This window comes from Nansenia antarctica (genome assembly GCF_963989245.1).
Source record: "Nansenia antarctica genome assembly, chromosome: 4".
NCBI lineage: Eukaryota > Metazoa > Chordata > Actinopteri > Argentiniformes > Microstomatidae > Nansenia > Nansenia antarctica.
Window position 1 is genome coordinate 1,509,366 of NC_137689.1, and position 27,500 is coordinate 1,536,865.

General features: G+C 44.5%; 2 protein-coding genes across 2 annotated transcripts in view; one reads left to right on the plus strand and one right to left on the minus strand.

Annotated features, from left to right (window-relative positions):
• htr3b (5-hydroxytryptamine (serotonin) receptor 3B) overlaps nucleotides 1-2,506 on the minus strand; it is a gene marked incomplete at both ends in the record, with an annotated part of 10,749 nt that extends 8,243 nt beyond the window's left edge. The window contains 3 exon segments of the mRNA XM_080528061.1: nucleotides 279-323; nucleotides 1,650-1,813; nucleotides 2,398-2,506. Coding sequence (XP_080384187.1) covers nucleotides 279-323; nucleotides 1,650-1,813; nucleotides 2,398-2,506 — 318 coding nt within the window.
• Nucleotides 2,507-23,979: 21,473 nt separating this feature from the next.
• The window catches only part of usp28 (ubiquitin specific peptidase 28), a gene marked incomplete at both ends in the record, with an annotated part of 30,278 nt that continues 26,757 nt past the window's right edge, over nucleotides 23,980-27,500 (plus strand). The window contains 4 exon segments of the mRNA XM_080528062.1: nucleotides 23,980-24,048; nucleotides 25,874-25,997; nucleotides 26,206-26,284; nucleotides 26,791-26,953. Of these exon segments, the coding sequence (XP_080384188.1) occupies nucleotides 23,980-24,048; nucleotides 25,874-25,997; nucleotides 26,206-26,284; nucleotides 26,791-26,953 (435 nt within the window).

A 27,500-nucleotide genomic window follows, 5' to 3' on the forward strand; every position in this document is an offset into this window, starting at 1 on the left:
AATGGAGAGAGAGTCTGAGACTCACATCCTCTGGCTCACACACAGATACACACTAATGACATCCTGATTGTATTTTCATGTTTGTGTTTCTCTCACTCAGACTCACTCAGACTAGGAACAGGAAGTGATCATTCTCTGACGAGGTAATTGAAGTAATGGAACTAAAAAGACACATTTTATATTGTGGCTGGACCACTGATGGTTGTGTGTTCCCTTGTGTGGGAACTGAGAGATTGAGGTTATCACTCATCACATGAAACCAGACAATGCACACTGACCTGCCGGTACCAAATACTTGTGGTGACTTTCTGGGTCTTTCCATCCTGTAAACAATCATTTAAAAAGTGAACAATCCAAGAGTAATGCTGATTAGGAGTGAGCAGCTCTACACAATTCACATTGTATTTATTTATAAACGTATTAGCATTGTGGTGTTTTCATATTGCCTGTAATACTGTATAAAACAAAGATACTTCATACTTAGAGTAAACTAAATCAGGTACTTATTCATGTTTATACAACAGTTAGTTCCGACCAAGTAATTTGATTGGACAAGAGGCATTTCATGAGTGCTGATATACAGTATAACAGCACTGGGACTTTTAACTATATGTATCACTCCGAAATGACCGTTAATACAAAGTAGCTAGCCTGCAGATGTTTGTGTTCAGGTTACTAGGCAACAGTCCAGTTGCGGAACTATTATTTGTTGACGGAGCCAAAATAAATGATTAAATAAACAAACAAATCATAATCTGTTGTCACTTATTACTGTTAACTAATAAATTGCGCTGTAGAACTGTTGTATAAAAGCAATATCACACTCGAGGTCTTGCTGTTATACTGAATATCAGCCTGCGGCCTCGTACCTACGACCCAATCACAGCCGTGCTGATATTCAGTATAACACACTCCCTCTCGTGTGATATTCAGTATAACACACTCCCTCTCCTGTGATATTCAGTATAACACACTCCCTCTCCTGTGATATTCAGTATAACACACTCCCTCTCGTGTGATATTCAGTATAACACACTCCCTCTCGTGTGATATTCAGTATAACACACTCCCTCTCGTGTGATATTCAGTATAACACACTCCCTCTCCTGTGATATTCAGTATAACACACTCCCTCTCCTGTGATATTCAGTATAACACACTCCCTCTCCTGTGATATTCAGTATAACACACTCCCTCTCCTGTGATATTCAGTATAACACACTCCCTCTCCTGTGATATTCAGTATAACACACTCCCTCTCGTGTGATATTCAGTATAACACACTCCCTCTCCTGTGATATTCAGTATAACACACTCCCTCTCCTGTGATATTCAGTATAACACACTCCCTCTCCTGTGATATTCAGTATAACACACTCCCTCTCCTGTGATATTCAGTATAACACACTCCCTCTCCTGTGATATTCAGTATAACACACTCCCTCTCCTGTGATATTCAGTATAACACACTCCCTCTCGTGTGATATTCAGTATAACACACTCCCTCTCCTGTGATATTCAGTATAACACACTCCCTCTCCTGTGATATTCAGTATAACACACTCCCTCTCCTGTGATATTGCTTAAATGTTCTTCTATACACAGTATGAGAGTTTCAGACAGCCCAGTGTGGTAGTGATGGTCTTTACCACGTCCAGAACAGACTGCAGGATGACGTCCAGGTGGATGACGGTGGGTCTGGTCCAGTTCTGGACGGGTCTGACCCCGCAGTCGTACTGCCGCAGCAGGGTTCTGGTGAGCTGGTTCAGGGCAGACCTCTTGGGTTTCTCCGGTACCAGTTCAACCAGAGGGGCTAAACGGAAGATTATGGTCGTGATTAAGTCATTTGAATGGCTTTTAAAGCTCTAATATATCTAATATAAATCCATATATATCGATCAACAAAAATGTATGATCGCATGATTTACATTAGGAAACGTTAATGGTGCGTTCAACTCTCTGAGACTGAGCTCATTGTGATGGGAAAAATATCTACAATGTTGAACAACCTTTAAAAAAAAAAAAAAACACTTCAACAGCACTTAAGGCATAAAATACAGATATCCGGTTTCACAGCATTTATGTTCCTAGGACATTTAATCAAACATCTGAATGGAGGTTGTCAGTCTACACGACAGATCTCTCTGCTATTCATTTTGTCACATAAATTGTAATAACAGAAAAGAAAGGATGCTTTAGTAACAAATAAGAAACAGAAAACAATATCCATTCAATAACTAACTGGCATTTCAGACGTTTCATCTCTAAAAACAAAGTTGTCACTTGATGTAATGACGGATCAGAATGTACCGTGTCTCACTCACAATATGTCGTCAATAATATCTGACTTCAAGCAAAGCCGCAGTCCGCAGATGACTATGAAGGTGTGGCTCTTACCTGAGAGCAGGAGCAGCAGCCAGGTGAGAGGCATGGTCCTGGTGGAGGGAGAGCAGGTGAGAGGCATGGTCCTGGAGGAGGGAGAGCAGGCTCCGGGTCCCACATACATCCCGCTGTGCCCAGATCTGTCCTCCACAAAACTACCGGATGGATTTCACATCAATGACATGTTCCTTTCTGCAGAAAGATGCGTCCAAACTAAGGTCTATTCTTTACTGTGTCTCAGCAGGGAATGGACGGGCGCGGGGAAGTGTTGGTGTCCGAGGTATTGATTATCCATCAGCAGGGTAAGATGACACTGGACCACTCTGCATTACATACTCGTCTGTTTAAAAACACAATACAGCTCTCTGAAGAAGAACCTCTGGACATTTAGTGACGTTAGAATTATAAGGTTCTCCATTTTTGTCAAAATTGAGTTTTACATAATCTGATCCATTAGGTGTTTATTAATGCCTGTGTGGTGTTATTTTTTAAAATGTTGACATTTTTTAGTTAGTAATTCATAAAATACAAAGGTTCCATCTCACAAAACATAATGGAATGTAAAAACGTTGACGCTCAATATCTCTGAACTGCCCTAAACGGAGATAGAACCGTATCATTCTAACTTCACCAAATGTACAGAGGTTCTTCTTCAGAGAGCTGTATTGTGTCACGATATGTATATTATAAGGGCATCTCATTCATACGATGCTGTTGTTATTGAGATAACAGGCCTATGGTCGGTCCACTGATATTAATAAGTTGGTTTACTTAATAAACACAATCATGTTTTTCTCCTGGCTCCCGTAAGTGATTACACACCCCTAGCAGCATTATCAATATTTGTTTTAATTTTTCTCTGGAACATAAACAGCTTTTTTCAAAAGAAGAAAATGGTACTGCTAGCCTACTGTAGGCCTAAGCATTCAATCTGATGCTGCCTGGGTGTAACCTTGACTGCAAAGTTATCGAACAAAAATAGTGAGGACACGACATTGTCATAGTGAGGACACGACATAGTCATAGTGAGGACACGACATAGTCATAGTGAGGACATAGTGAGGACACGACAGAGTCATAGTGAGGAGGACGTAGTGAGGACACGACAGAGTCATAGTGAGGACACGACAGAGTCATAGTGAGGACACGACATAGTCATAGTGAGGACACGACAGAGTCATAGTGAGGACACGACAGAGTCATAGTGAGGACACGACAGAGTCATAGTGAGGACACGACAGAGTCATAGTGAGGACATAGTGAGGACACGACATAGTCATAGTGAGGACACGACAGAGTCATAGTGAGGTAAATAGTAAATAGTGGTGGATAGACAGTTGGGTTGTCTCCAAAACGTGACATGGACATGCGCGTATCTGGTTGCGCTCTGACACCCGTGTGTTTGACAGGAGACGCATGGAGCTGCTCCCTCCCTCCCTCTCTCCCTCTCTCCCTCCCTCTCTCCCTCTCTCCCTCCCTCCCTCCCTCCCTCCCTCCCTCCCTCCCTCCCTCCCTCCCTCCCTCCCTCCCTCCCTCCCTCCCTCCCTCCCTCCCTCCCTCCCTCCCTCCCTCTCTCCCTCCCTCTCTCCCTCCCTCCCTCCCTCCCTCCCTCCCTCCCTCCCCCTCCCTCCCTCCCTCCCTCTCTGCCAGGACGCATGGAGCTGCTCTGAGCTGTCCGCGGACTCGGGCTGAAGGCATCTGGGGAAACAACCAGAGAATCCTCTCCTCTGCTGCCATGAGAGTTGAACCACAGAGTGACCATGCAGGACAGAGTGACCACCATGCAGGGGACTCGCTGACGATTCCGGTGAGCAGAGTAACGGAGGGAGGGAGATGATGGAAATGCAACAAGTAAAGTTCCCTAACCTTGCGTGAGACGAGCAACTAACCCAAACCTAACTAACCCAAACCTATTTCTCCGTGACAGTCGGGTAATTCATTAACACGATGACACGTTATTTAGTGGACACAGTGAATGAAGCATTATTATTATTTCGCTGTTTATATTATAGGTCCCGCTAATTGAAGTCCCGCTTATTGAAGTGAACTAGATGGATTTAATTCACTGACAACCAGACATGTTGTATGTTGTTGCCAATCATTCCAGTGACATTAACGTGACCCAGTCATAACAACATGTCATGCACATCCTGAAGCTGTTTCTCCAATGTTTGTGTATCCATTTAGCCTACTTGTTATATTTGATAATTGATGTAATCTTGCCAGTGGATCCAGGGCTGACTTAGTTAGTATGCATTGGGCCTAGGTAGCTATGTCTGTGTATCAAAAGACAACAGATATTTTCTGGCATTTTGCATAGAGGGTTAGTTCAGTGAATTGCTTCTATTTTCTTCTCAGTTATCATTTTAATCCGTTATGACCTTAGGCTACACTGACTAAGAAATTGCTAACTTCTGTGGCAACAGTGTTACGGTAACTTCTATTTGTGTCAGGGGGGTCTTTGATGTATTTAGTGTGTTTAGGGTCTTAGTCAGAGAAACAGCCACTGCCTTTGTCAGTCAAGCCCAGTGGCATGGTGAGAGGAATGATAAACAGAGGCAGATAGCAGGTCTCCATGTCAGAGCCCGAAATAGAGGCTGACCAGCTCAGATAGACCCCCAGCTGTCCATATAAGTCTGCTTCACCCTGCTACCACTGTGTGTGTGTGTGTGTGTGTGTGTGTGTGTGTGTGTGTGTGTGTGTGTGTGTGAGCGTGTGTGTGTGTGTGTGTGTGTGAGCGTGTGTTTGCGTGTGTGTGTGCGTGTGTGTGTGTGCGTGTGTGTGTGTGCGTGTGTGTGTGTGTGTGTGTGTGTGTGTGTGTCTGGCTGGCTGTCTTGTCTTCACACAGTGACACTGACATCTCCACCTGCTGGGTGGGGGTGGGGGGCTTTATATAGCCCTCCTCTCAGCTGGCCCTGTCCTCTTAACTGTAGAGGAACTAACCAACCGGCGTGGTGTCAAAACTTCCGCTTAGACAGGCTGAAAGTACTTTTACTTACATTGTTTTAGGTATAAATGGGTTATGCATGAATGCAATTCAAATGTTAGGCCTACATGTTACTTTACGACAAGCTCATGTTTAAATGACCTTTCAGCAGTAGGCAGCACCATTGTCAAGTGTTCGGGGAAGGTTACTTTGTTGTTGAGTATGGCATTTAGTATCTTCCACTAGGGTTGTGTTTCCGGTGAACACAGAACAGTTGTCTGGAGGGACATAATGCACCCTAACCCTGAACACATGTTGATTATGGTCCATGTCTTTTCATTCATGCCACATCAAACCTGTCCATAAAAATGTTTTACTTTCTAAAGAAAGGAAAGAATTATGATATAGTATAAATGTATACAAAAGCGATAATGGACAATTCCACGGTAACACTTTTGTCAGATTGGGGGAGATCAGCAATCACAAACGGGTTGGTAGACACAGGAAGACTTCGACAGTGGGAGAAGGGATGACCAAAGTATTTCACCACCGTAATTAAGGAGAAACAAAAGAACTGTCCCCCAGATCAGGAACACTCCAGGAAGTAGGCGTGAAGGTGTCAGAGACCATCCTCAGAATACCACCAGCTGAACAGAGGCCTCACTGCCAGGTGCAAACCACTATCCTCAGAAAGGATGGTCAGGTTAGGGGGCGGCTGTGGCGCAGGAGGTAGAGGCTGGTGGAGGTAGAGGTTGTGTCTCAGGAGGTAGAGGCTGTGTCTCAGGAGGTAGAGGCTGTGTCTCAGGAGGTAGAAGCTGTGTCTCAGGAGGTAGAGGCTGTGTCTCAGGAGGTAGAGGCTGTGTCTCAGGAGGTAGAGGCTGTGTCTCAGGAGGTAGAGGTTGTGGTGCAGGCGGTAGAGGCTGTGTCTCAGGAGGTAGAGGCTGTGTCTCAGGGGGTAGAGGCTGTGTCTCAGGAGGTAGAGGCTGTGTCTCAGGAGGTAGAGGCTGTGTCTCAGGAGGTAGAGGCTGTGTCTCAGGAGGTAGAGGCTGTGGCGCAGGAGGTAGAGGCTGTGGCGCAGGAGGTAGAGGCTGTGTCTCAGGAGGTAGAGGCTGTGTCTCAGGAGGTAGAGGCTGTGTCTCAGGAGGTAGAGGCTGTGTCTCAGGAGGTAGAGGCTGTGGCGCAGGAGGTAGAGCCGCCGTCTAATGATCGCAAGGTTGGCAGATCGACGGTTCGAGCCCCGGCTGGCCACATGTCGAAGTGTCCTTGGGCAAGACACTGAACCCCAAATTGCTCCCAGTGAGCGGGGCCGGCGCCTTGCATGGTAGCTTGCCGCCATTGGTGTGTGAATGTGTGTGTGAATGGGTGAATGAGAGGCCGTTGTGAAGCGCTTTGGATAAAGGCACTATATAAGTCAGTCCATTTACCATTTCACAGTTGTCTGACTTAAAGCCTGCAGGATGGCCAGGTTATAGTTGTCTTACCTAAAGCCTGCAGGATGGCCAGGTTATAGTTGCCTTACCTAAAGCCTGCAGGATGGTCAGGTTATAGTTGTCTTACCTAAAGCCTGCAGAATGGCCAGGTTATAGTTGTCTTACCTAAAGCCTGCAGAATGGCCAGGTTATAGTTGTCTTACCTAAAGCCTGCAGAATGGCCAGGTTATAGTTGTCTTACCTAAAGCCTGCAGAATGGCCAGGTTATAGTTGTCTGACCTAAAGCCTGCAGAATGGCCAGGTTATAGTTGTCTTACCTAAAGCCTGCAGAATGGCCAGGTTATAGTTGTCTTACCTAAAGCCTGCAGAATGGCCAGGTTATAGTTGTCTTACCTAAAGCCTGCAGGATGGCCAGGTTATAGTTGTCTTACCTAAAGCCTGCAGGATGGCCAGGTTATAGTTGTCTTACCTAAAGCCTGCAGGATGGCCAGGTTATAGTTGTCTTACCTAAAGCCTGCAGAATGGCCAGGTTATAGTTGTCTTACCTAAAGCCTGCAGAATGGCCAGGTTATAGTTGTCTTACCTAAAGCCTGCAGGATGGCCAGGTTATAGTTGTCTGACCTAAAGCCTGCAGAATGGCCAGGTTATAGTTGTCTTACCTAAAGCCTGCAGAATGGCCAGGTTATAGTTGTCTTACCTAAAGCCTGCAGAATGGCCAGGTTATAGTTGTCTGACCTAAAGCCTGCAGGATGGTCAGGTTATAGTTGTCTTACCTAAAGCCTGCAGAATGGCCAGGTTATAGTTGTCTTACCTAAAGCCTGCAGAATGGCCAGGTTACAGTTGTCTGACTTAAAGCCTGCAGGATGGTCAGGTTATAGTTGCCTTACCTAAAGCCTGCAGGATGGTCAGGTTATAGTTGTCTTATCTAAACCTGCAGAGGTCTAGAAAACCGTCTTGTGGACAAATAACAAGACCAATATTTTGCACCAGAGTGATTGAAGACGAAAGTTTGGAGAAAAAGGGATCTGTCTAAGGGGGTGTTCTCACTAGAACATTTGCTTCACTTGAAACAGAGTTTAGGATAAAGTTCGCTTTGATCAACTACCACGTCTGTTGCTTCGATTGCGTATGTTACTTTGTTTACATGAAGGGCTGTGAGAACGCAAATCAGAGAAATAATTTATGCAACAATGTTGTGAAGTCATCCACTTGCTCCGGGTCTCGATTCAGACTTTCATGTGAGAACATGACCTAAGATTTACAGCATACCACCTCATCTGTGAGACACGGTGGAGGGTGAGGTGGTGTAGCTGCCACAAGAACTGGATAACCTCTGTTAGTTGATGATGTTACAGCTGACGACAGCAGCAGAATGGATTATTGTGTACAGAAACATCTTGTCTGCTGGAGTACAAACAAACAAACAAACAAACAAACAAACAAACAAAAGCCTCCAAATTGATTGGACGGTGCTTCATCATACAGTGAGACAATGACCCCAAACATACGGCCATAGCATAGCATTGCCATAGCAACTAGTGAGTCCTTCAGGGCCAAAAAGAATCAAGAAGTCCTTGATTGGCCAATTCAATCTTCAGATTTAAATCCAATTGAACATGCATTTAATTTCCTGATGCTAAGATTTTAGAGACCAAAAAGTCCTCAAAACAAACAACAATTGAATATGGCCTGACAGAAGAGCATCACCAGAGAGGATAAAAAACAAACAATCTCTCTCTGAATATCAGCAACACCAAGGAGCTGACGGTGGTGGACTCCAGGAAGACACAGGGAAGTGTCTGAAGTGTAGTGGAGACGATTAATAGCTTCAGGTTCCTGGGTGTCACCAGGGACCTTACGCAGGCAGCTCACTCCCACAAAGTGATCAAGTCGGCACGTCAGAGTCTGTTTCTCCTCAGCTGAGGCTGAGGACATCTGGCAAATCCCCCCAGATCCTCACAAGCTCGTCCAGGAGCGCCGCTGAGGGCCGCTGAGGGCCTCCTGTCTGCCTGCATCAGCGCTGAGGGCCTCCTGTCTGCCTGCATCAGCAGGGCCTCCTGTCTGCCTGCATCAGCGCCTGGTAGGACAGCTGCTCTGCTCACCACCGTGATGCTCTGCTAAGAGAGGTGAGAACGGCTCCCAGCCGTCCACGCCATCTACTCTGAGAAATGGGAGAGAGAGAGAGAGAGAGAGAGAGAGAGAGAGAGAGAGAGAGGGAGACAGGGAGACCCCCCCCCCCCCCCCCCCCCCCAGTCCTGCCCTCTTCTCTCTGCTTCAGTCTGGCAGACGGCACCGGAGTGTCCAGTCCCAGACCAACAGGAAGCAGCTTTCCCCCCCAGGCCATTAGACTGTTGAATTGACCCCCCCCCCCCCTCCCCCACACACCTGGAATATACCTCAGCCCCGCTCCTGTTCTATGACACCCACCTGTGTCTTTGCACTCTGAACTTTGAACACTCTCTTCAGCAAGTCCAACTGTTGTTGGGGCGGTTCTGTCTGTCTGTCTGTCTGTCTGTCTGTCTGTCTGTCTGTCTCACTGCCTGTCTGTCTGTCTGTCTGTCTGACTGGTCTGTCTGTCTGCCTGTCTGTCTGTCTGTCTGTCTGTCTGTCTGCCTGCCTGTCTGTCATACACCGATCAGTATCCAGGGCATTACACCCATGGTAACCTTATCAATATTGGGCCCAATAGTAAAACAATAAGTTAGGTATCGCACCATCATGTTTGCGTCTCTGTAGAGTTATATTCATACTGTAGGAGTCCTGCCTCTCCAAATAAACGCTGAAACCATCTTATACAACACAATGAATAAAGGTAGGAACATTGGAAGAGATTGAAAGAGAAACAGTAACCTCTGTAAAACATTCACCTCAACAGATTGGATTTTCCTAAACTGTAAACTGTCCCAGAGTTGCAGGTCTGCTTTATCTTTAGTGGTAAAGATAAAGTGTGTAATGTTGTTCTTGTGAAGTGATGGAAGTGAATGTGAAATGTTTACACCTAAATAGCGACAGCTAGTGGGAGATACGTGAAATGGCAGGATTCCTGAAGGTTAATAGGAAAACATTTGCTTTTAAGAATATTAAACTTACGGTGAAAATGATCCAAACGTGTTCAGAATGTGCAAAATGTCACAAAATGTCGCCAACACAGTTAACTTGGTGAGAGAAAACAAAAGATCATCTGCATAAAGTCACACACAGAGTTCGACACAGCCGTGACCCAAAACCAACATTTCTTAAAGTGGCAAATAAAAAAATAATAATAATAAAAAAAAATATATATTTTTTAAATTAATTAATTAATAAATTAATAAATAAATTAATTAATTAATTAATTTATTAAGGGGAAAGGGAAAGAAGAATGTTCAGTAGTCGGCGTACACTAGAAGACTACTGACACCCGCTGATAAAACCAGTTTGATCCTCAGATAGGTGAGATGTTAGGTAGGCACGGGTCACAGCACACCAACACCTTGGCAGGTGGTTTAACATCTGAGTTCAAGGGTCTGTTAAGGGTCTGAAACCCTTACATTAAAAAAAAAGAAAAAAAGAACAGGCATTACAAACCTGCTGTTCTTGTCCATAGATCATCAGGTAATCCATAGTTCTCCTGAAGTCCAACAAGAAAACTGATTATCCATCAGTATGTTGTGTGTAGAAGGCTAACTAACCCTGTATAAGGCTTCAGGGCGGCTGGGATGTCAGTGAGAGTAGCTGTCTGCCTCGCCACAGGAGACCGAACGGCATCCAGCCATGCCAGGACTGGAGCTCTGCATTCCTCCACATCTCTAACCAGCACATCAATCATCATAGGGACGCGATCACTCCCCTGCTGAACTCTGTTGGTCGCCATGTTGGTTTCTTCTTCTTCTTGTGGGGAATCTGCAGGTTGTTGGTTTTGATTCCCCCCCCTGCCGGAGTGTGTAGAAATCGCTGTGAGCTGAAGAACACACTGTGCTTATGTCGAATATTTTCTCTGTTTCAGTGATCAAAGAAGAGGTAAAAACTCCTGGCCAAAGTTAAAGAGTATTTATTCAAAAAAGATCGGGTCCTCAGATTACAGGCACACAAAACAGTCACAACGTGAGGAGAGGTAGACAGAAGACAGACTGAGCTCCAGACTCCACACAGGGTTTTATAGCGGCCCTCAGCCAATCACATCACAGTATGTTCTTGGCCAATCATGATCCTTCCTTCTAGGCCTCTGATTGGCCTAGACCCTCGGGGGCGTGCATGTGCGTGTGTGTGTGTCTGCGCATGTGCGACAATTGAAAATCTCCCCGCGTCATTTGTAATGAAATAATAAAGTATTAATAAAGTATATATGAAGTAATAAAAATATACGTGTAATATGTGTAAAATATACGTGAATATATGTGTAAGATATACGTTATATAAGAAGGCTATTAATGTGTAAAAATATACGACACATCCCCCCTCGGACCACCCAGAGGGTGTTCCGAAACTAAATGATCACATAAACCAAAACAAAAACACAAACCCCACATATCACAGCTAAGAAAATATAAAAAAAAAAAATAAAAAAAATAAAAAATAAAAAAAAATAAAATAAAAAATAACTATTAAGAACCCAAAGACATCATGCAAAAAATAGAAACCAACCAATAATAAAAAGAATCTTGAAAATAACAACCACAATTAAACTAAACACAGTCCATCATGCACAAATTAATATAGAAACTTCCAACGACCGATGTTTTCTTTGTCCTTGAAGCGCCAGGGACAGAGGTTACTAGCACATGAACCCAGTTGGAGAACAGCCTTTACCGCTGTCTCAGATTGATATCCTTTCCCAGTCAAGAGCGTTTTCTTCGTTGTGCTAGGAACAGAACCGCTTTCCTATCTTTGCATAACCACCACACCACTTCTCAACTGACATCAATCACATGATATAGAAAGAAACAAACAGTAATCGAAGCAAATAATCATAAAACATCACTTAATAAACAAATCATCAAAGGAGGAAACAAAATCAGAAAGCAAAACAGAATCCAGCTTTTGCTCATCAGCTATGTTGGTCAACATTAAAGCATTAATAGGAACATCAGAAATACACTTTCCACAACATTTGATCAAAATACCAAGTAACATAATACAGATGATAATGACAACAAAAATAATAGCGACGGACCTGATCATATTACCAATACCTGAAAAAGCAGAATCAAAGAAATCTAACATATTCCAACCGTGTTCTTTATGTAAATCCTCTACACCCTTCTTGTTAGATTCATGAAAATCATACAAAGCGTTACCAGAATCCGAAATATAACTGCAGCATTCACCGCCTATCAAAGCACAAGTACCACCCTGACTGGCCAAAATAATGTCCAAAGCCATTCTATTTTGGAGAGCTACATTCTTAGTTTCAGTCAATTCAGTGGCCAGGGCAGACACTACAGCATCCGAAGCATTAATGTGTTTCTCAAGAACGGATGATAGGGCACTTAATTCAGTCTGAGAGTTGTAGACACCATAACTTGGGAATATTAGGCCAAAAAACTTCTGAGCGGTAGACAACGCCCTACGACTACGATGGGTTGCTTGTTTGTGAAGTACAGACATCTCCTCCCGAGTAACTTTCCTAATCAAAGGTATCAGATGAGCCAAATAACAAACACCCTCAATCAAAGCAGGAAGCTTAGAGAATGCATCATTATCACACACAAGAAACACATGTTCCGGGAGTTGAAGCTCCGTACCAGGATACAAGAACATGGTTCCACCTATACAAGACGCGGCCCCTAACTGACGAACCGCGCTTCTCTTGGGCCGTACTTGAAAGTCAATACAGGTTGTAATATTTACGAGAGGCATGACTTTAAGCTGCGTGGTGCCTTTCTGCCGTCTGGTAGTATTGGTATCATGTAATTTCATTTGAGGCACCATAGCACAATCAACAACTTTACATTTTAATCCAGAAATAACAACTGAACCCCTCCACCGTGTAGAAGTCACACTCCCAGAACATGACAGATGAGGACTCAATGCAGTACCATTTAATTGAGCGAACATAGCTTGGATAATATATATCTTCTTCGGACCTGTTGGTTGTGACAAATGTGTAAGCCTATCAATAATAACCTTCCCCACACCGCTAGGCCTATGGTGTTTGTTAACCGCTGCTGTCAGACGTTCCAACACACCAATATCCACACCTGCATAGGAAGAATTTAAAGGAACCAGAATCGTGCTGGGCTGACAAGAAGAGCTCTGGTTCTTGCCCTGTAAAACAAATGGGGCTAAACCCTGCCAATTATAATGAAGCCATTCTGCTTTAGTTAACGGTATGGGGAAAAACATAGGAGCAGACGCACTTACAGGGACCTGTTGACAAATCCAGCAATCAGAATAATTCATTTTTGAAGCAAAATCTTTCATGATACTAGTGGCAGAATTAGGGTGGGACCGTGTCCCCAGGTGATTAGAATCATACAACAAATAATCGTCAGTAGCGACTACAATCGCCTTCGTAGGAGCCTTCACAGCAACATTTTCAACCTTTCCTGGTAACTCATCGTGAACATATTTATGCACCAATTTCTCACAGTCCAACCTATAGTGGTGTGGAAAGTCAGGCCTGGTCCTACAAACTTTGTCCTTGAAATTGTTGGATTTACTAGACACCTGTTCACCGATATCACGTCTAGCACACCAATACGAGTTCAACCCCTGGTCAACATTAGTTAATGTCACACGAGTTTCTTGCGTGTTGCTTGAGTGTTGATCAAGTGTAACATATGTAGTATCCAATAAATACCACTCGCTCGCTTCGGCGGTATAGATCAAACAATCATCAACAGTACAACGTGAATGTGGGCAAGCAAAAGCTCTACTTGCTATGATCATTCTTCTCTGACGTCCAGGCATAACAGTGTGTGAGTAAAGTGTAACATTGTCCAAAGAAGTCAATGGGGTAGGAACACTAAGGGGTATATTAGTCTCTGAAACGGCATGGCTTGAGTTTCCTCCTAATTGGCCTTGGTGTTTTACGGGGTCTGTCTGGTTGAGGTGTATCACTGACAGGTCTGTGTCTCTCAATGGTACCTCGGTCCGGGCAGCCGCCCGGGTTGCTGACATCTCCGTCTGGAGCATTGTCAGGGTCGGAAGGGGTGACAACAGGGGCAACACCAGGCTTGGTAGAACCCCCAAGAGGGGTGTCGCAGTCACTGGATCCTTCACGGTCTCCGTTGGCCCACTCATCAGTGGGCTGGACAGGGTCTGGGACGAGGCCCCCGGCATCATCTGCATCATGGCGCAGATACTCACCAACATCTTCGTCAGCCTGGATGTCCAAGCTGTGGACTTCCTCGTCCCCAGGGGTCTCCTCACCATCCTGCTGAGGTTCTCCCTCATCGTCCTCATTGGGTGCCTTGATGCAGTGATGAACGTGATACCAGGTGGGGGACCCCTTGATTTGGAGGGCAGTCCCAGTGCACCGAACGACCTCGTATGGTCCTTCCCGTCGAGCCTCATGCCACTTCCGTCTGTAGACCTTCACGTATACCTTGTCACCCGGTTGCAACGCGTCCTTCCTCTCCTGTGCGTTCACCTCCTCTTCACGTTCCTGTTTGTGGAGCACATAAGAAGAGATACTCTTTTGCCGGTTAGTCATGTACTGTACATAGGCTTTCATGTCACTCTCCAGGAGAGCCAAACTTGGCCCTTTCCCACTGGTTCGTACACAGGGAGCTGTCATTATCCTCCCCATTACCAGTTCATGGGGAGTCAAGTGCAGCCCTCGAATCTCACTGGAACGACAGGCCATCAATGCAAGAGGGAGTCCTTCCAACCAATTAAGACCTGTATGCTTACAGACCTTAGAAAGACGGTTCTTAAGGACCCCGTTCATCCTCTCTACTATCCCCTGGCTTTGAGGTGAGTAAATACACCCAAGTCTCTGCTTGATTCCCAACTTTTGTAGTATAAGCTTTACCGTCTTATCCACAAATTCCTTACCATTGTCTGACGATATCCTATCTGGAATTCCAAACCTAGGCATGACTTCCCTGCATAGGAACTTTGCTACAGACTGAGCATCCTTTCTTCGAGTGGGGCAAGCTTCTACCCATCTGCTGAACCTGTCTACTACAACTAGCATGTACCTGTATCCTGCAACAGGTTGAATCATGTCCACATAGTCAATCACTAAATGTTTCATTGGCCCGTTTGGGGTAGGGATATGCCCAGTTCCCACTGGTATTCCAGGTCTGATATTGTTCTTCAAACAGCCCACACATTGACCAAGGATATGGTCTATTTGTTCCAACAAATATGGAGCCCAAAAACCATATTCCTTGGTGATCTTGCGTCTTACCTCCCCCCTGGACACATGTGCTAATCCATGGGCTTCCTGTATCAGTACGCCTAATAAATCTGGGGGTGCCACAACCAGTCCCTCATGATTTCTCCATAGACCTGTGTCATCCTGACTAGCTCCCCTTGTTAACCATAGGTTTTTGTCTAGCGCATTTGCCTCACTCTGTAACATCAACAAATCCTCAAGCGTGACCATGCCCTGTAACTGTACTTCATGTGTGACCAGCAGAACTTTACCTGCTTTGTCTGCTCCTGTAATAGCTTTGGCTGCATCATCTGCAGCCCTGTTACCTTGTGTGACATGTGATGAGTCAGATCTGTGTGCGGCACACTTCACTATGGCTAATTCCCTTGGTTTCATCATGGCTTGTAACAGCTTCATGATTTGAGCGTGGTGCTGAATAGGCGAACCATCAGTTTTCTTAAAACCCCGTCCCTTCCATACAGCTCCATGTAAATGACACACATTGTGGGCATAGGCAGAGTCGGTGTATACTGTCACTCTTTGTCCGGTTCCCAAATTGCATGCTTCTGTGAGGGCAATCAATTCAGCCAACTGAGCTGAACAAGGCTGAGGAACAGCCTCGGCTTGTTCCACAATGAACTCCGAATTTTGGGATCGGACTATGGCATACCCGGCACGTAAATTTTCTCCTACCCGGTAACAAGATCCATCAGTCCAATACTCAACGTCAGCTTCCTTTAAAGGCAAAGCTAGTAGATCTGCTCTAAGCTTAGAGTACCTCGTAGCTTCTTTCACACAATCGTGTGGTTCCCCATCTTCTGGGGTTGGCAAGGTCTCTGCTGGGTTAAGTGTGTTACATCTTAGTAATGTTACATCTTCCCTTTCCAACATCCTGTAATAATCCCTAATCCTAGGCATCGTCAAAGTGTACTTGCCTTGATTCAAGAGGTTCCTTAGACTGTGGTGGCAGAGAATGGTAATTGGGTACCCCATTGTTAAAGTTGTTGCCTTCTCGTACATAAGATAAGCCCCGGCCATTGCTCTGTAGCATGGCGCGAAACCCATTTCTACCTCTGAATATGCGACAGAGTAATAGGCTATGGGCTGTGGACTAGGTCCAATGCCTGTTGGTTGCGTGAGAACAGCGCAGGCATACTTCCCCTCGGCTGAAGAAGAAACATACAATCCAAATTCTTTGGAATAATCTGGAAGCGCTAAAGCTGGCGCTTCTTGCAATTTGTGTTTAATTGTCTCAAACGCCAAATCAGCTTCCCTTGTCCAAGTAATGCAAGATTGGAGGTTATCACTACCTGTTTCCTTAATCATCCCCCTCAATGGAGCGACTAGTCTAGTGTAATCCTCCACCCATGCTGAACTATACCCAGTAATGCCCAAAAACATCATCATTTCCCTAACCGTTCGTGGTTTTGGAGCCTTCTGAATAGCTTCCAAATGTTCATTTGTGACGCTGCGATGTCCCTGTGTAATGGATTGTCCTAAGTAAGTTACCTTTCCCTGACAATACTGTAGCTTCTTTTTAGACACCTTGTGTCCCTTCTCCGCCAAAACCTTTAACAGTTTAACGGAATCCCTGTGACATGTTTCTTCATCTGGGGCACAAAGGAGTATGTCATCCATGTACTGAATGGCAGTACTACTTATCATCTGTTCTAACCCGTCTAAGTCCTCCCTTAAGACCTGATTAAAAACATGAGGACTGTGTTTGTACCCCTGTGGCATTCTGGTATATTGATAATGCTGACCTTTGTAGGTAAACCCAAATAACCCTTGACTTTCTACACTAAGAGGTATAGAAAAGAAAGCCCCGCATAAATCAATCACTGTAAACACTTTGGCTGTAGATGGAATCTGAGTCAACAGCACATGAGGATCAGGAACTTCAGCTGGATAGCTGACAACTACCTCATTCACAGCCCGTAGGTCATGTACCAGCCGATATGAACCATCAGGTTTCGTCACTGGCAGAAGAGGTGTATTGCTTAACGGATATTGAGTTATCTTCAGGACTCCTGCCTCTAACAGTCCTTTGATCTGTGGCTCAATTCCATCAATTGCTTCCTGTTTCAATGGGTATTGGTTTTTCCAAGGGGGTTCTGCACCCGGTATGAGTTCAACTCTCAATGGACGAGCTGATTTCACAAATCCAATGTCTGTACTGTTCTTTGCCCACAGGTCGGCTGGCACATTCTGCATCATTTCTTCTCTGAGGTCTCTGTCAGCTTGTACAGGAAGGATTAGCTGGTTCATTAGCTTCACAGTCTGCGGATGTCCTATTCCTTGAGCAGAGATCATCAGTTTTGTGAACTGTCCATCAATGCTCCTCCAGATAGCAGGGTTTTCTTTTGTCGTTACAAATCTGGCTTTTTCTGAGTCTGCCATCATTGCCCCTAAATGCTTCTGCTTATAGTGTTCAGATATCATAAGTGTCACATGAGGGATGCTACCCTCAATCTTATGCTCCTGATCTAGATAAGTGTCACTGTTTATCTTCATAGCCACTCCCTGAGGGCCTAGGATTATACAACTTGTACTAAGCTGTACCTGTTTTGGCTGATGCTTCAGCCACTCATCTGGGGTTGCATCTGCAACTTCTCTGAAATACTGGAGTGTACAATGCAATGGATCAGTAGGCCTTCTGGCCTCTGCCATGTGTGCCAGGATATAATTGTCCCACATCCTTGCTGGTTCCATTAGGTCTGGGCTAAGCCCTCCCACCCAATATACCATAGATGCGTTGTTGTCCATCATGACAGACAGCTGTCTGTTCTCTTGTGGCACTGTCACCTGACAGCCGTCAGGTGTGCATTTCACGGTACAATTTAACTGGCATAGTGCATCTCTCCCTAGTAGCCCTATTGGCGTGTGTTCTGATACAAGTATTGACAGATCTGCTCTCTGTCCTTTGTACTCTAAGCTTACAAGCTCAGTGGTAGGGATCAGCTGTTTAATTCCCTCGAATCCGATTGTCTTCACATATTTCCCAGACATAGGAAGGTGCGTGGCGTCTTCAGGCTTCAGACAAGTGTAGGCTGCTCCACTGTCCACCATCAATTCTAATGGACGTTGGTTGACCGACACCCATATTGTAGGTTCATCTTCAGGCCTGTTTGTCACCACCAGCTGGCACCCCCCTTTCGGATCTTCTGGGCACCCCTATATCGCAGCTGCTGGGCCTCCATAGGGGTTCACCACTCCTGGAGCCGGTGCAGCAGGGGGCTTATATCCTCCTTTTTGTTTCCCCCCTGCGCCCCCCTGGTTCTTCTTAAAGCAGGTACGTTTTAAGTGTCCATACTGGCCACATATGAAACATGGTCCTAGCATCTTCCTTGGTGCTGTGGTCCATCCCTCTTGTGGTGGTCCTTGGCCAGGCTGGTTGTATGGCTGGTATGGAACCACTTGCACCCCTGGTGGCCCCTGTGGGTATGACTGGGGAGGGACAATTTGCAGTTGCTGTGGCTGAGATGGGACCTGTAGGGCTATAGTCTGCTCTCTCTCTCTGGTTTTCTTGCCTTCTGTCAATTGCACTTGAGTTAGTTTTCTGAGTGAGTCCTCGTCTTGTGCCTTCTGTGTCTGAATCTTCTTTCTAAATAATTCTACTTGGTGTGCTATGTTGTCTATATAAACAGCCTTGCTCATGTGTCGTAGCCCCACCACTTCTGCTAACTTGTTCTTAACTGGGGTAGGGAGACCTTGTTGAATCTTTTCCCTGATTATGGCTTTTTCTAACGGGTTATCTTCGGCATCCTTCCCTGTCACACTTCTCCATTGAGAGTGCACACGGGCAACAAACCCCCGGGGATTTTCATCTCCCCCCAGTGGCTTCACAATGACATTGTCTGGGTGAATGTGAGTAGGGTATGTTTCTCTGATTGCCTTCCACAGCTTGCCTCTGTTTGCTGCGAAGAGTTCTGGATCATAAACGGATGTATCGATATATCTATGAAGTCCCGCCTTCATCAATATTTCCTGCATGGTGTCCAATCCTGTAATGGTAGCTAAGAGTCTTTTCAAGTCTCCCATAGCAGCGTGCGTTCCTGTCAATCTCACGTCGACTTGCGTCGTCCAGGGGTGGCCACCATCTTCCAGGACTGGGAGTTTTTCTATCACTTCTGACAGATCTGTATGATTCCAAGGACGATATTCCATCTGGTTACCTCGAATCAGCACTGGGAAGTTCCCCTGAGTTTCCTCTTCTTCCGATGCTGTTTCATAATCGCTTACTTGTGGCTCCGTTTTTACTTCCCGCCTTGGTGTCGCTCCGGACCTTGGGGAGTTCAACCGGGATGCAGGTGATGCTGCCGCTTGAGATTGACGATACGTTTCTCTCTCTACGTCTAGGTCCTGCAGCTGTTGTCTGTAGTCTTCTTCGTTTCTTAGGATTTTCGCACGGAGTTTTCTTGCCCTCCTTTCTCCCTCCTCTTCCTCCCTGTCTTCCTGCAGCTTCTTCTTCTTTTGCTTTAAGCTCTCTCTTCTCTTCCCTACCTTCAGAGACTTCTGCTCATCTTCAGAACTGTTTTCTTCTTTTCCCTTCTTATAGCGTATTTTCCCTCCCTGCTTTTCGGCCCTGGCTAGTAGTTTTCTTATCGGAGCACTGTAGCCTCCTTGTGCATTGCTGTCATCACTGGAATCTTTGCTATCACCTCCACTGCCATCTTCACCGTCATCCGTCTTGTCCCTCCTGTCGTCCCCTTTTCCCCTCGGCTCCTCCTTCTTTTTCTGTTTGGCACCTGACCTGTTCTCTGGTTCGAAGTCCACGGTCACTCTCGCTCTTCCCCTCTCTAGTACATTTTCATCCTTATCTTGGATAGTGAAGGTTCCGCTCGTACTTAGGACAGGGACCTGAGGGTAGATCCGCTGAGAATTGTCCTCCAGTCTCTTGGCATAGGGAGGAGGACTGGAGATTGGAGCTGTGTGTGAGAATGGAATGTTCACTTTCTCTTCCATTGCTTTGGCCAATTCATCTCTTTTTTCTGGATCCATGTGAGCTGTTTTCTCATTCCAAGCTAATGCTACTTTCTGCCCCTCTACCTTGAAGAGGTCTAAAATAGCTAACTCTAACCTGCGTTTCTCTGATCTAATCTTTCCTTTTTGATGCGCCTTATGTGCATTGATAAGTATCTCCAATGTTGCAATTAATTGTAAATCAAAGGTGCCCTCTGCTGGCCATGGTTGTTCAATGTCTGCCCAACGAATATTCCATTTCGTTGATATTTTGCTAATCTCCTTAACAAGAGGATTCATTTTTTCCACTATAGCCACAGGGGATGAATTTGCTAATATTCCCTTGTCTGTATTAACAGCCCTCACAATGTTACTGGGTTTGGCTCCCATGTCTGAAATATTTATACTGCTTAATATGCTGAAAATATGCTATAAGGTGTACTTTTCTTACAACCCACCTTCTGTTGCTGTATCTGCTAAACAGATGCTAGTCCAACTCTTAACTGTGTCAACTGTCCACACAGAACACTACAACTCCAGAACAACGGATTGTTTCAGTGGTATTGTGTATTATTGACTTAAATGTAATCTATGTGTATGTGTTTTAATCTAAATGGTTTTTTCCCTTATTATGTATGAATGTGTGTCACTTAATTGCTCAATCAATACTAATTATAGTTCAGGTCAACTTAATTATTAAACTACAAAGGCTGTTCAACACAATTTTCAAATTACAAAAGCAGGTCACGCTCTAAGTCTTTCTGATCCACAACCCCTTGATTGATCAATCCTCAGATAGAAACTGTTCTGCTATTCTTTAATCAAGAACTGTGAAAACAGAACTTAACTTCAAATAAAAAGATGTAAAACACGAATATTAATTACAACCTGTAAAGAAATCGACTTGTCATTTGGAAGGAATAAAATGATTAATTATCAATTACAATCTGTAAAGAAATCGACCTGCTACTCGGAAGGAATGCACAATCAACTAGACTTAGTCATTTACACTTCATTGATATAATCCTGTGAAAGAAAACGTCATCCCTAGACCACTATAAACCAATTGATCAAAGTTTTGTGAAAACTGAAAATGAAATAATCTGAATAATTAATTCAATCAATTTGTAATTACTTAAATTAATTGAAGTAACCATCCATTTATTATTGTAAAAGACTATTTCGTCGACCTCAGGCGGATGCACTGATGGAGGACCAGTGTTCCAAAGTGTCTTATCGTATTCCGTCCACTGGAGGGCAGCAAACAATTAAAAAATGTCTTATCGTGTTTCGTCCACTAGAGGGCAGTAAATAATTAAAAATGTCTTATCGTGTTTCTTCCACTAGATGGCAGTAAATAATTAAAAACGTCTTATCGTGTTTTCCACTAGATGGCAGTAAATAATTAAAAACGTCTTATCGTGTTTTGACCAGTAGAGGGCGCCACACTGAAAATGTCTTACAGAATGACTATATCTTACCTAAAACTCACAATCTATCTTTTTTACTTTTACAATCTATACATAAATCAATTGTTAAGTGAAAGGAATGAATGATTAGTTAGAATTATTCACTATATCATCATATACATTGATTTAAAACTTATGGAATCAATCAATTGTTTTGGGAAACAGAAAATGAATGATCTGAATAATTAATTCAACTGATAAGTAATTAATTAAATCAATGTAATACTGAAAAGTCATTCACAACATCAATCTATGCATTAACCTTTTAGATTCTTTCACCAATATTCTGTAAGCGGGCCTATTCGCTCCGCATGCTCTCTCTGTGTTTGAAATGTGCTGGCCCCTGTTTTCCGAGTAACCGTACCTTTAAACTTATTTGAAATACCCCGAGATCAATTCACTATATCTCTATTTTTATCAATACTAGTCTATGTGTATGGTTTTATCGTTATCTTTTAAGAGATGAGTACTGAAATCTATCAAACCCGCGCGTGTGTATTTGAAAAAATGGATGTCAGGGGGGGAAGAGGCCACTCAACACTCCTTTGTTCTACTTACCAAACCGCTGTGGACTGTAAGATTAATCTTCACAACACAACATTGTTTTTCCACAATAATTATTATTATTTCACGACACAGCAATTTCAAGAATATCTTCCAAGGCAGTTAAACGTATTATTTGCCAAGATAATCTTATTCAAATACTCCTAAAATGGCGTATGCTTTCTAGTAGAGGCTCTGTGTGTCCACTGAGTCTGCATGCATTCAGACAAAGGAAAAAAATGGCGCCCTTTCAACTATAGGCCCTGTCTCCACGTGTCTGACATGCATTCACACAAAAGAAAAAATGGCGCCCTTTCAACTAGCGGCCTGTGTCCGCGGGTCTGACATGCGTTTCAGACAAAGGAAAAAATTGGCGCCCTTTCAACTAGCGGCCTGTGTCCGCGGGTCTGACATGCGTTTCAGACAAAGAAAAAATGGCGCCCTTTCTACTAAAGCCACGTTTTTCCTCCGTGCTCTCAAGTAAATTAACAATGTATATCTTTAAAATAGCGCTATTTTCTGCTCACTAACACGGACTCTGCTCTTTCAAACTAGGAATTCAGATTCCATACCATTGAATAGAGCTATCTCCTGACAAACACTTACTTACAAACCACATTAACCAAGAATTCTCATTCTTTTACACTCCATCAGACTATTGTCTGATACAAACCACATTTATTAGCCCGCTAGGAAAACGTCTCTCCCTAGCTTTTGTGCTAATACCTTGTTCTCAAAACAAGACTACAAGCAGCTCATTCTCTGCTGTACCACAATTACCACACACACGATAAAAATCGTACAATTAAAACGCTTTTCCCAATACAGGTTTTACAACCCGGCTCTCTCTGACTAACCTCTACCCAGTTATATACTTCAAGATTCGTTTTAAATATAGCTTATTTGATATACACAGTCTATTTTGCACAGCTCCGCCTTGTCCTGGCGAATTCAGCAGAGACTTACCCTTTGTTGACTTGAAGAGTTGCAAAACGGCCGGTCATCCAAAGCTATGGATTCTCCTGGCTAGCTCGCCACTTATGTCGAATATTTTCTCTGTTTCAGTGATCAAAGAAGAGGTAAAAACTCCTGGCCAAAGTTAAAGAGTATTTATTCAAAAAAGATCGGGTCCTCAGATTACAGGCACACAAAACAGTCACAACGTGAGGAGAGGTAGACAGAAGACAGACTGAGCTCCAGACTCCGCACAGGGTTTTATAGCGGCCCTCAGCCAATCACATCACAGTATGTTCTTGGCCAATCATGATCCTTCCTTCTAGGCCTCTGATTGGCCTAGACCCTCGGGGGCGTGCATGTGCGTGTGTGTGTGTCTGCGCATGTGCGACAATTGAAAATCTCCCCGCGTCATTTGTAATGAAATAATAAAGTATTAATAAAGTATATATGAAGTAATAAAAATATACGTGTAATATGTGTAAAATATACGTGAATATATGTGTAAGATATACGTTATATAAGAAGGCTATTAATGTGTAAAAATATACGACACTATCCTAGCACAAATATATGAAAAACAAGGGTAATGGGATGAAATAATCGAGATGAGTCGGGACAGACACAACGCATGTCTTTCCACTACATCGTACAATCTGAGGTCCTTTGACATATTTGATATGATGCTCTGATGCTCTGATGTGAAGACACACTTTGGTCCTCATGGGTCATTTTACATGAAACTGCCCTAGTTCATCTGTCAATCGGCCAATCAGCATTAAGGCTAGCGGTTAAAAGTAAGGATGATAATCATCGGAAAACAGAATCACACAGAATAGGAAGGGAAGGAAATTATATCAATTATCCCTGACTTCTAGAATATGATTTCCTGCTGATCTTGGCCGATAATGAGTAACTACATACATGCCTTCATAACGAGATTACATCTGGGGCTGTCAGTGAGACGGTCATTTGTTGACTTCTTGCGTTTTCTCTCCACAGAGAGAAATGCTGCTGAACCAGCTGAAAGAGATCACAGGCATCCAGGACCTCCAGATCCTGCAGAGAGCCCTGAACGTGAGTCACCAACACTGCCTGTTCAACCATGTTCTAACCCTGTGGTGACAGTATGACCCATGTTCTAACCCTGTGGTGACAGTATGACCCATGTTCTAACCCTGTGATGACAGTATGACCCATGTTCTAACCCTGTGATAACAGTATGACCCATGTTATAACCCTGTGATGACAGCATGACCCATGTTCTAACCCTGTGGTGACAGTATGACCCATGTTCTAACCCTGTGATAACAGTATGACCCATGTTCTAACCCTGTGATGACAGCATGACCCATGTTCTAACCCTGTGATGACAGTATGACCCATGTTCTAACCCTGTGGTGACAGTATGACCCATGTTCTAACCCTGTGGTGACCGTATGACCCATGTTCTAACCCTGTGGTGACAGTATGACCCATGTTATAACCCTGTGATGACAGCATGACCCATGTTCTAACCCTGTGGTGACAGTATGACCCATGTTCTAACCCTGTGATGACAGTATGACCCATGTTCTAACCCTGTGGTGACAGTATGACCCATGTTATAACCCTGTGATGACAGCATGACCCATGTTCTAACCCTGTGGTGACAGTATGACCCATGTTCTAACCCTGTGGTGACAGTATGACCCATGTTCTAACCCTGTGATGACAGTATGACCCATGTTCTAACCCTGTGATGACAGTATGACCCATGTTCTAACCCTGTGATAACAGTATGACCAAAGGCATTGCTAATTCTAGGTTTATTTGTATTTGATGGCTCTGGTGGCCTCCTACCAAAAGCATTTGTTAAACCTGTGCACCAAACATATATTATGTTATTGTACAGATCACTAAATAAAAGGCCTATCTCTAGAGAGAGACTACAAGGTGACTTCAATGAGAGTTATTTTAAATGCCAACAGATTCTTTTGTTATAATGAATGATATTGTTGTGACAGAATTACATACCACAGCCACAGCTGTAGCCCCTCTGTCAGAATCCAACACTGCTGCTTCCGACTGAGATGATGATGTCACTGCGATGATGATGTCACTGAGATGATGATGTCACTGAGATGATGATGTCACTGAGATGATGATGTCACTGAGATGATGATGTCACTGAGATGATGATGTCACTAAGTCAAAACTGTCTGGCTGCTGGAGGGAAAACCTACATAGTTTACACTTCATAAGTGAAGACCAACGGGGTTAGGAGAGTTACCATCTTGACTTGATGTGTCCCCCCCTTGTCTCCTTATCTCTAGGCCCCTATTAGAACTGATTATTATTGAGAAGGATCCAACTGACCCAAGGACCAATCAGGGGTCAGGGTTACGGCTGGCTGGCTAGTGGGCGTGGCTCAGTCCCATATGGGTTAAAGTTAAGGTCAGGAATCAGCCTTGCCTAAGGTCTGGGTGCCAGGCTGTTATGCAATCTCCTTTGTCATTATCCAAAGCAGAAACAGGCTGGAACCCTAACGCCCAGTGTTGTGTGTGTGTGACCAGGCTAGTGTAGGTCTGGAGGTCTTGGGTGAGGGTTAGGGTTCTAACGCCCAGTGTTGTCTGTGTGACCAGGCCAGTGTAGGTCTGGAGGTCTTGGGTGAGGGTTAGGGTTCTAACGCCCAGTGTTGTCTGTGTGACCAAGCTAGTGTAGGTCTGGAGGTCTTGGGTTATGGTTAGGGTTCTAACGCCCAGTGTTGTCTGTGTGACCAAGCTAGTGTAGGTCTGGAGGTCTTGGGTTAGGGTTAGGGTTCTAACGCCCAGTGTTGTGTGTGTGACCAGGCTAGTGTAGGTCTGGAGGTCTTGGGTGAGGGTTAGGGTTCTAACGCCCAGTGTTGTCTGTGTGTGACCAGGCCAGCCAGGGGGACATCAGCCATGCCGTGGGCCTGCTCACCACACAGCCCCCGGAGGAGGACCAGGGCCAGGAGGAGCCGGCAGACACAGAGGCCAGCAGGGAGGCCTGGGAGGCCCAGAAAGGTAGGCCTGCTGTGGGCAGGGAGGTGTGCAGGAGGGGCTGAAAATATACTAGTGATCGTCACTGGTGATGGAGCAGGAAAATCAGTTTTCCATTGCTCACATTCCAACTTAAGTTGGCTATTTTTAGATTGGCATTCCAACACTCATTTCAAACATCTACGCTACACATGTTTTGATGGTGCTGTCTCTTTGATGTCTCTCTCTCTAGGTGCTCCTAAAGATGACCTCCAGACTGCCATTGAGCTCAGTCTGCAGGAGTCCCAAGCAGAGGAGAGAGAGCTGAACAGGTACGAAACACTTCACCATCACACCCTCAGCTGCTCCTTTTCACAATGTACTAAGTCAGACTTAAGCTTGTATCATATCTACAGTGCCCTACGGCGTAAATAGAGTGTGAAGCCGTCATATAATTTGTGCAGCATAAGAGAGCTGTCAATGCTGAGTATTCGGTTGTTAAGTCTGACGTCAAACGTGACGTTTAGCAATTTCCGGGTCCAAACAAAAACTTCACCCACACCAGAGTACCAGTGTACTACAGCGGTAGAATGACAGTTCAATCGTTTTTTAGACTCGGATCTATTCATACAACAAGGGACACAGCAGCACTTTCCCGTTTTCCCCATATTGTCAGCGTCTTTGAGCCTCGGAAAAGCGCTATATAAATATAATGAATTATTATTAATATTACTGAGGCATTTCGAAGAGAGCGCCTCAGCCAACTTTGGACCCGGAAACACGTCACGACTTAACAACCGAATTAGGCTGAAAAATCTGAAACATGGGTGTGTTCCAGGGCCCTGGAGGCCAGTGCGGAGGAGAGCGCAGCGCGGGTGAAGAGGAGGCGCAGCGAGGCCCAGGGGGAGAGCTGCAGCCCGGCGGAGTGGACCCGCCAGGAGGACTGGCCCGTGGGCATCCGCAACGTAGGGAACACCTGCTGGTTCAGTGCTGTCATACAGGTGAGTACCTGAGGGTGTAGTACAGTCATACAGGTGTATGAGGGTGTAGTACAGTATATCACCCTGATCAGTTGAGTTGAGTTTCATGTTTGTTTATATGCACAGTAAAAGAAAGTCAGGTAAGTGCAGTATACCTGCACAGGCATCCAAACCCATACTAACTAGTTTCAAACATGGAAACAAGCTGTAATAATACACTTTCTTAAATGCCATTTAACATTTAAAGACACTGGACGCTGTCTCTATTTTCTCCAACATTTCAACACATCTCTTGTGATATTACCATGGCTAACGAGGCTAAGAAGGCAAACGTAGTTTAGTTCAGGTCCAATTGCCAGAAGAACCAATTACCAGAACCATACCCAGAGACATCAACAGACATTACTTCACTTATCCCCTGTGTCCCGCAAACTGAAAACAAACTGAAAACATGTGAACATTTCTTCTCAACTTGTTGCCACATAACCGAGCTGTATCGTGGGTAATTGAGTTATCTGTAACGTCAGGAGGGGAAGATGAGGTGTGCTGTTTTCTTTCCGAACGGTAA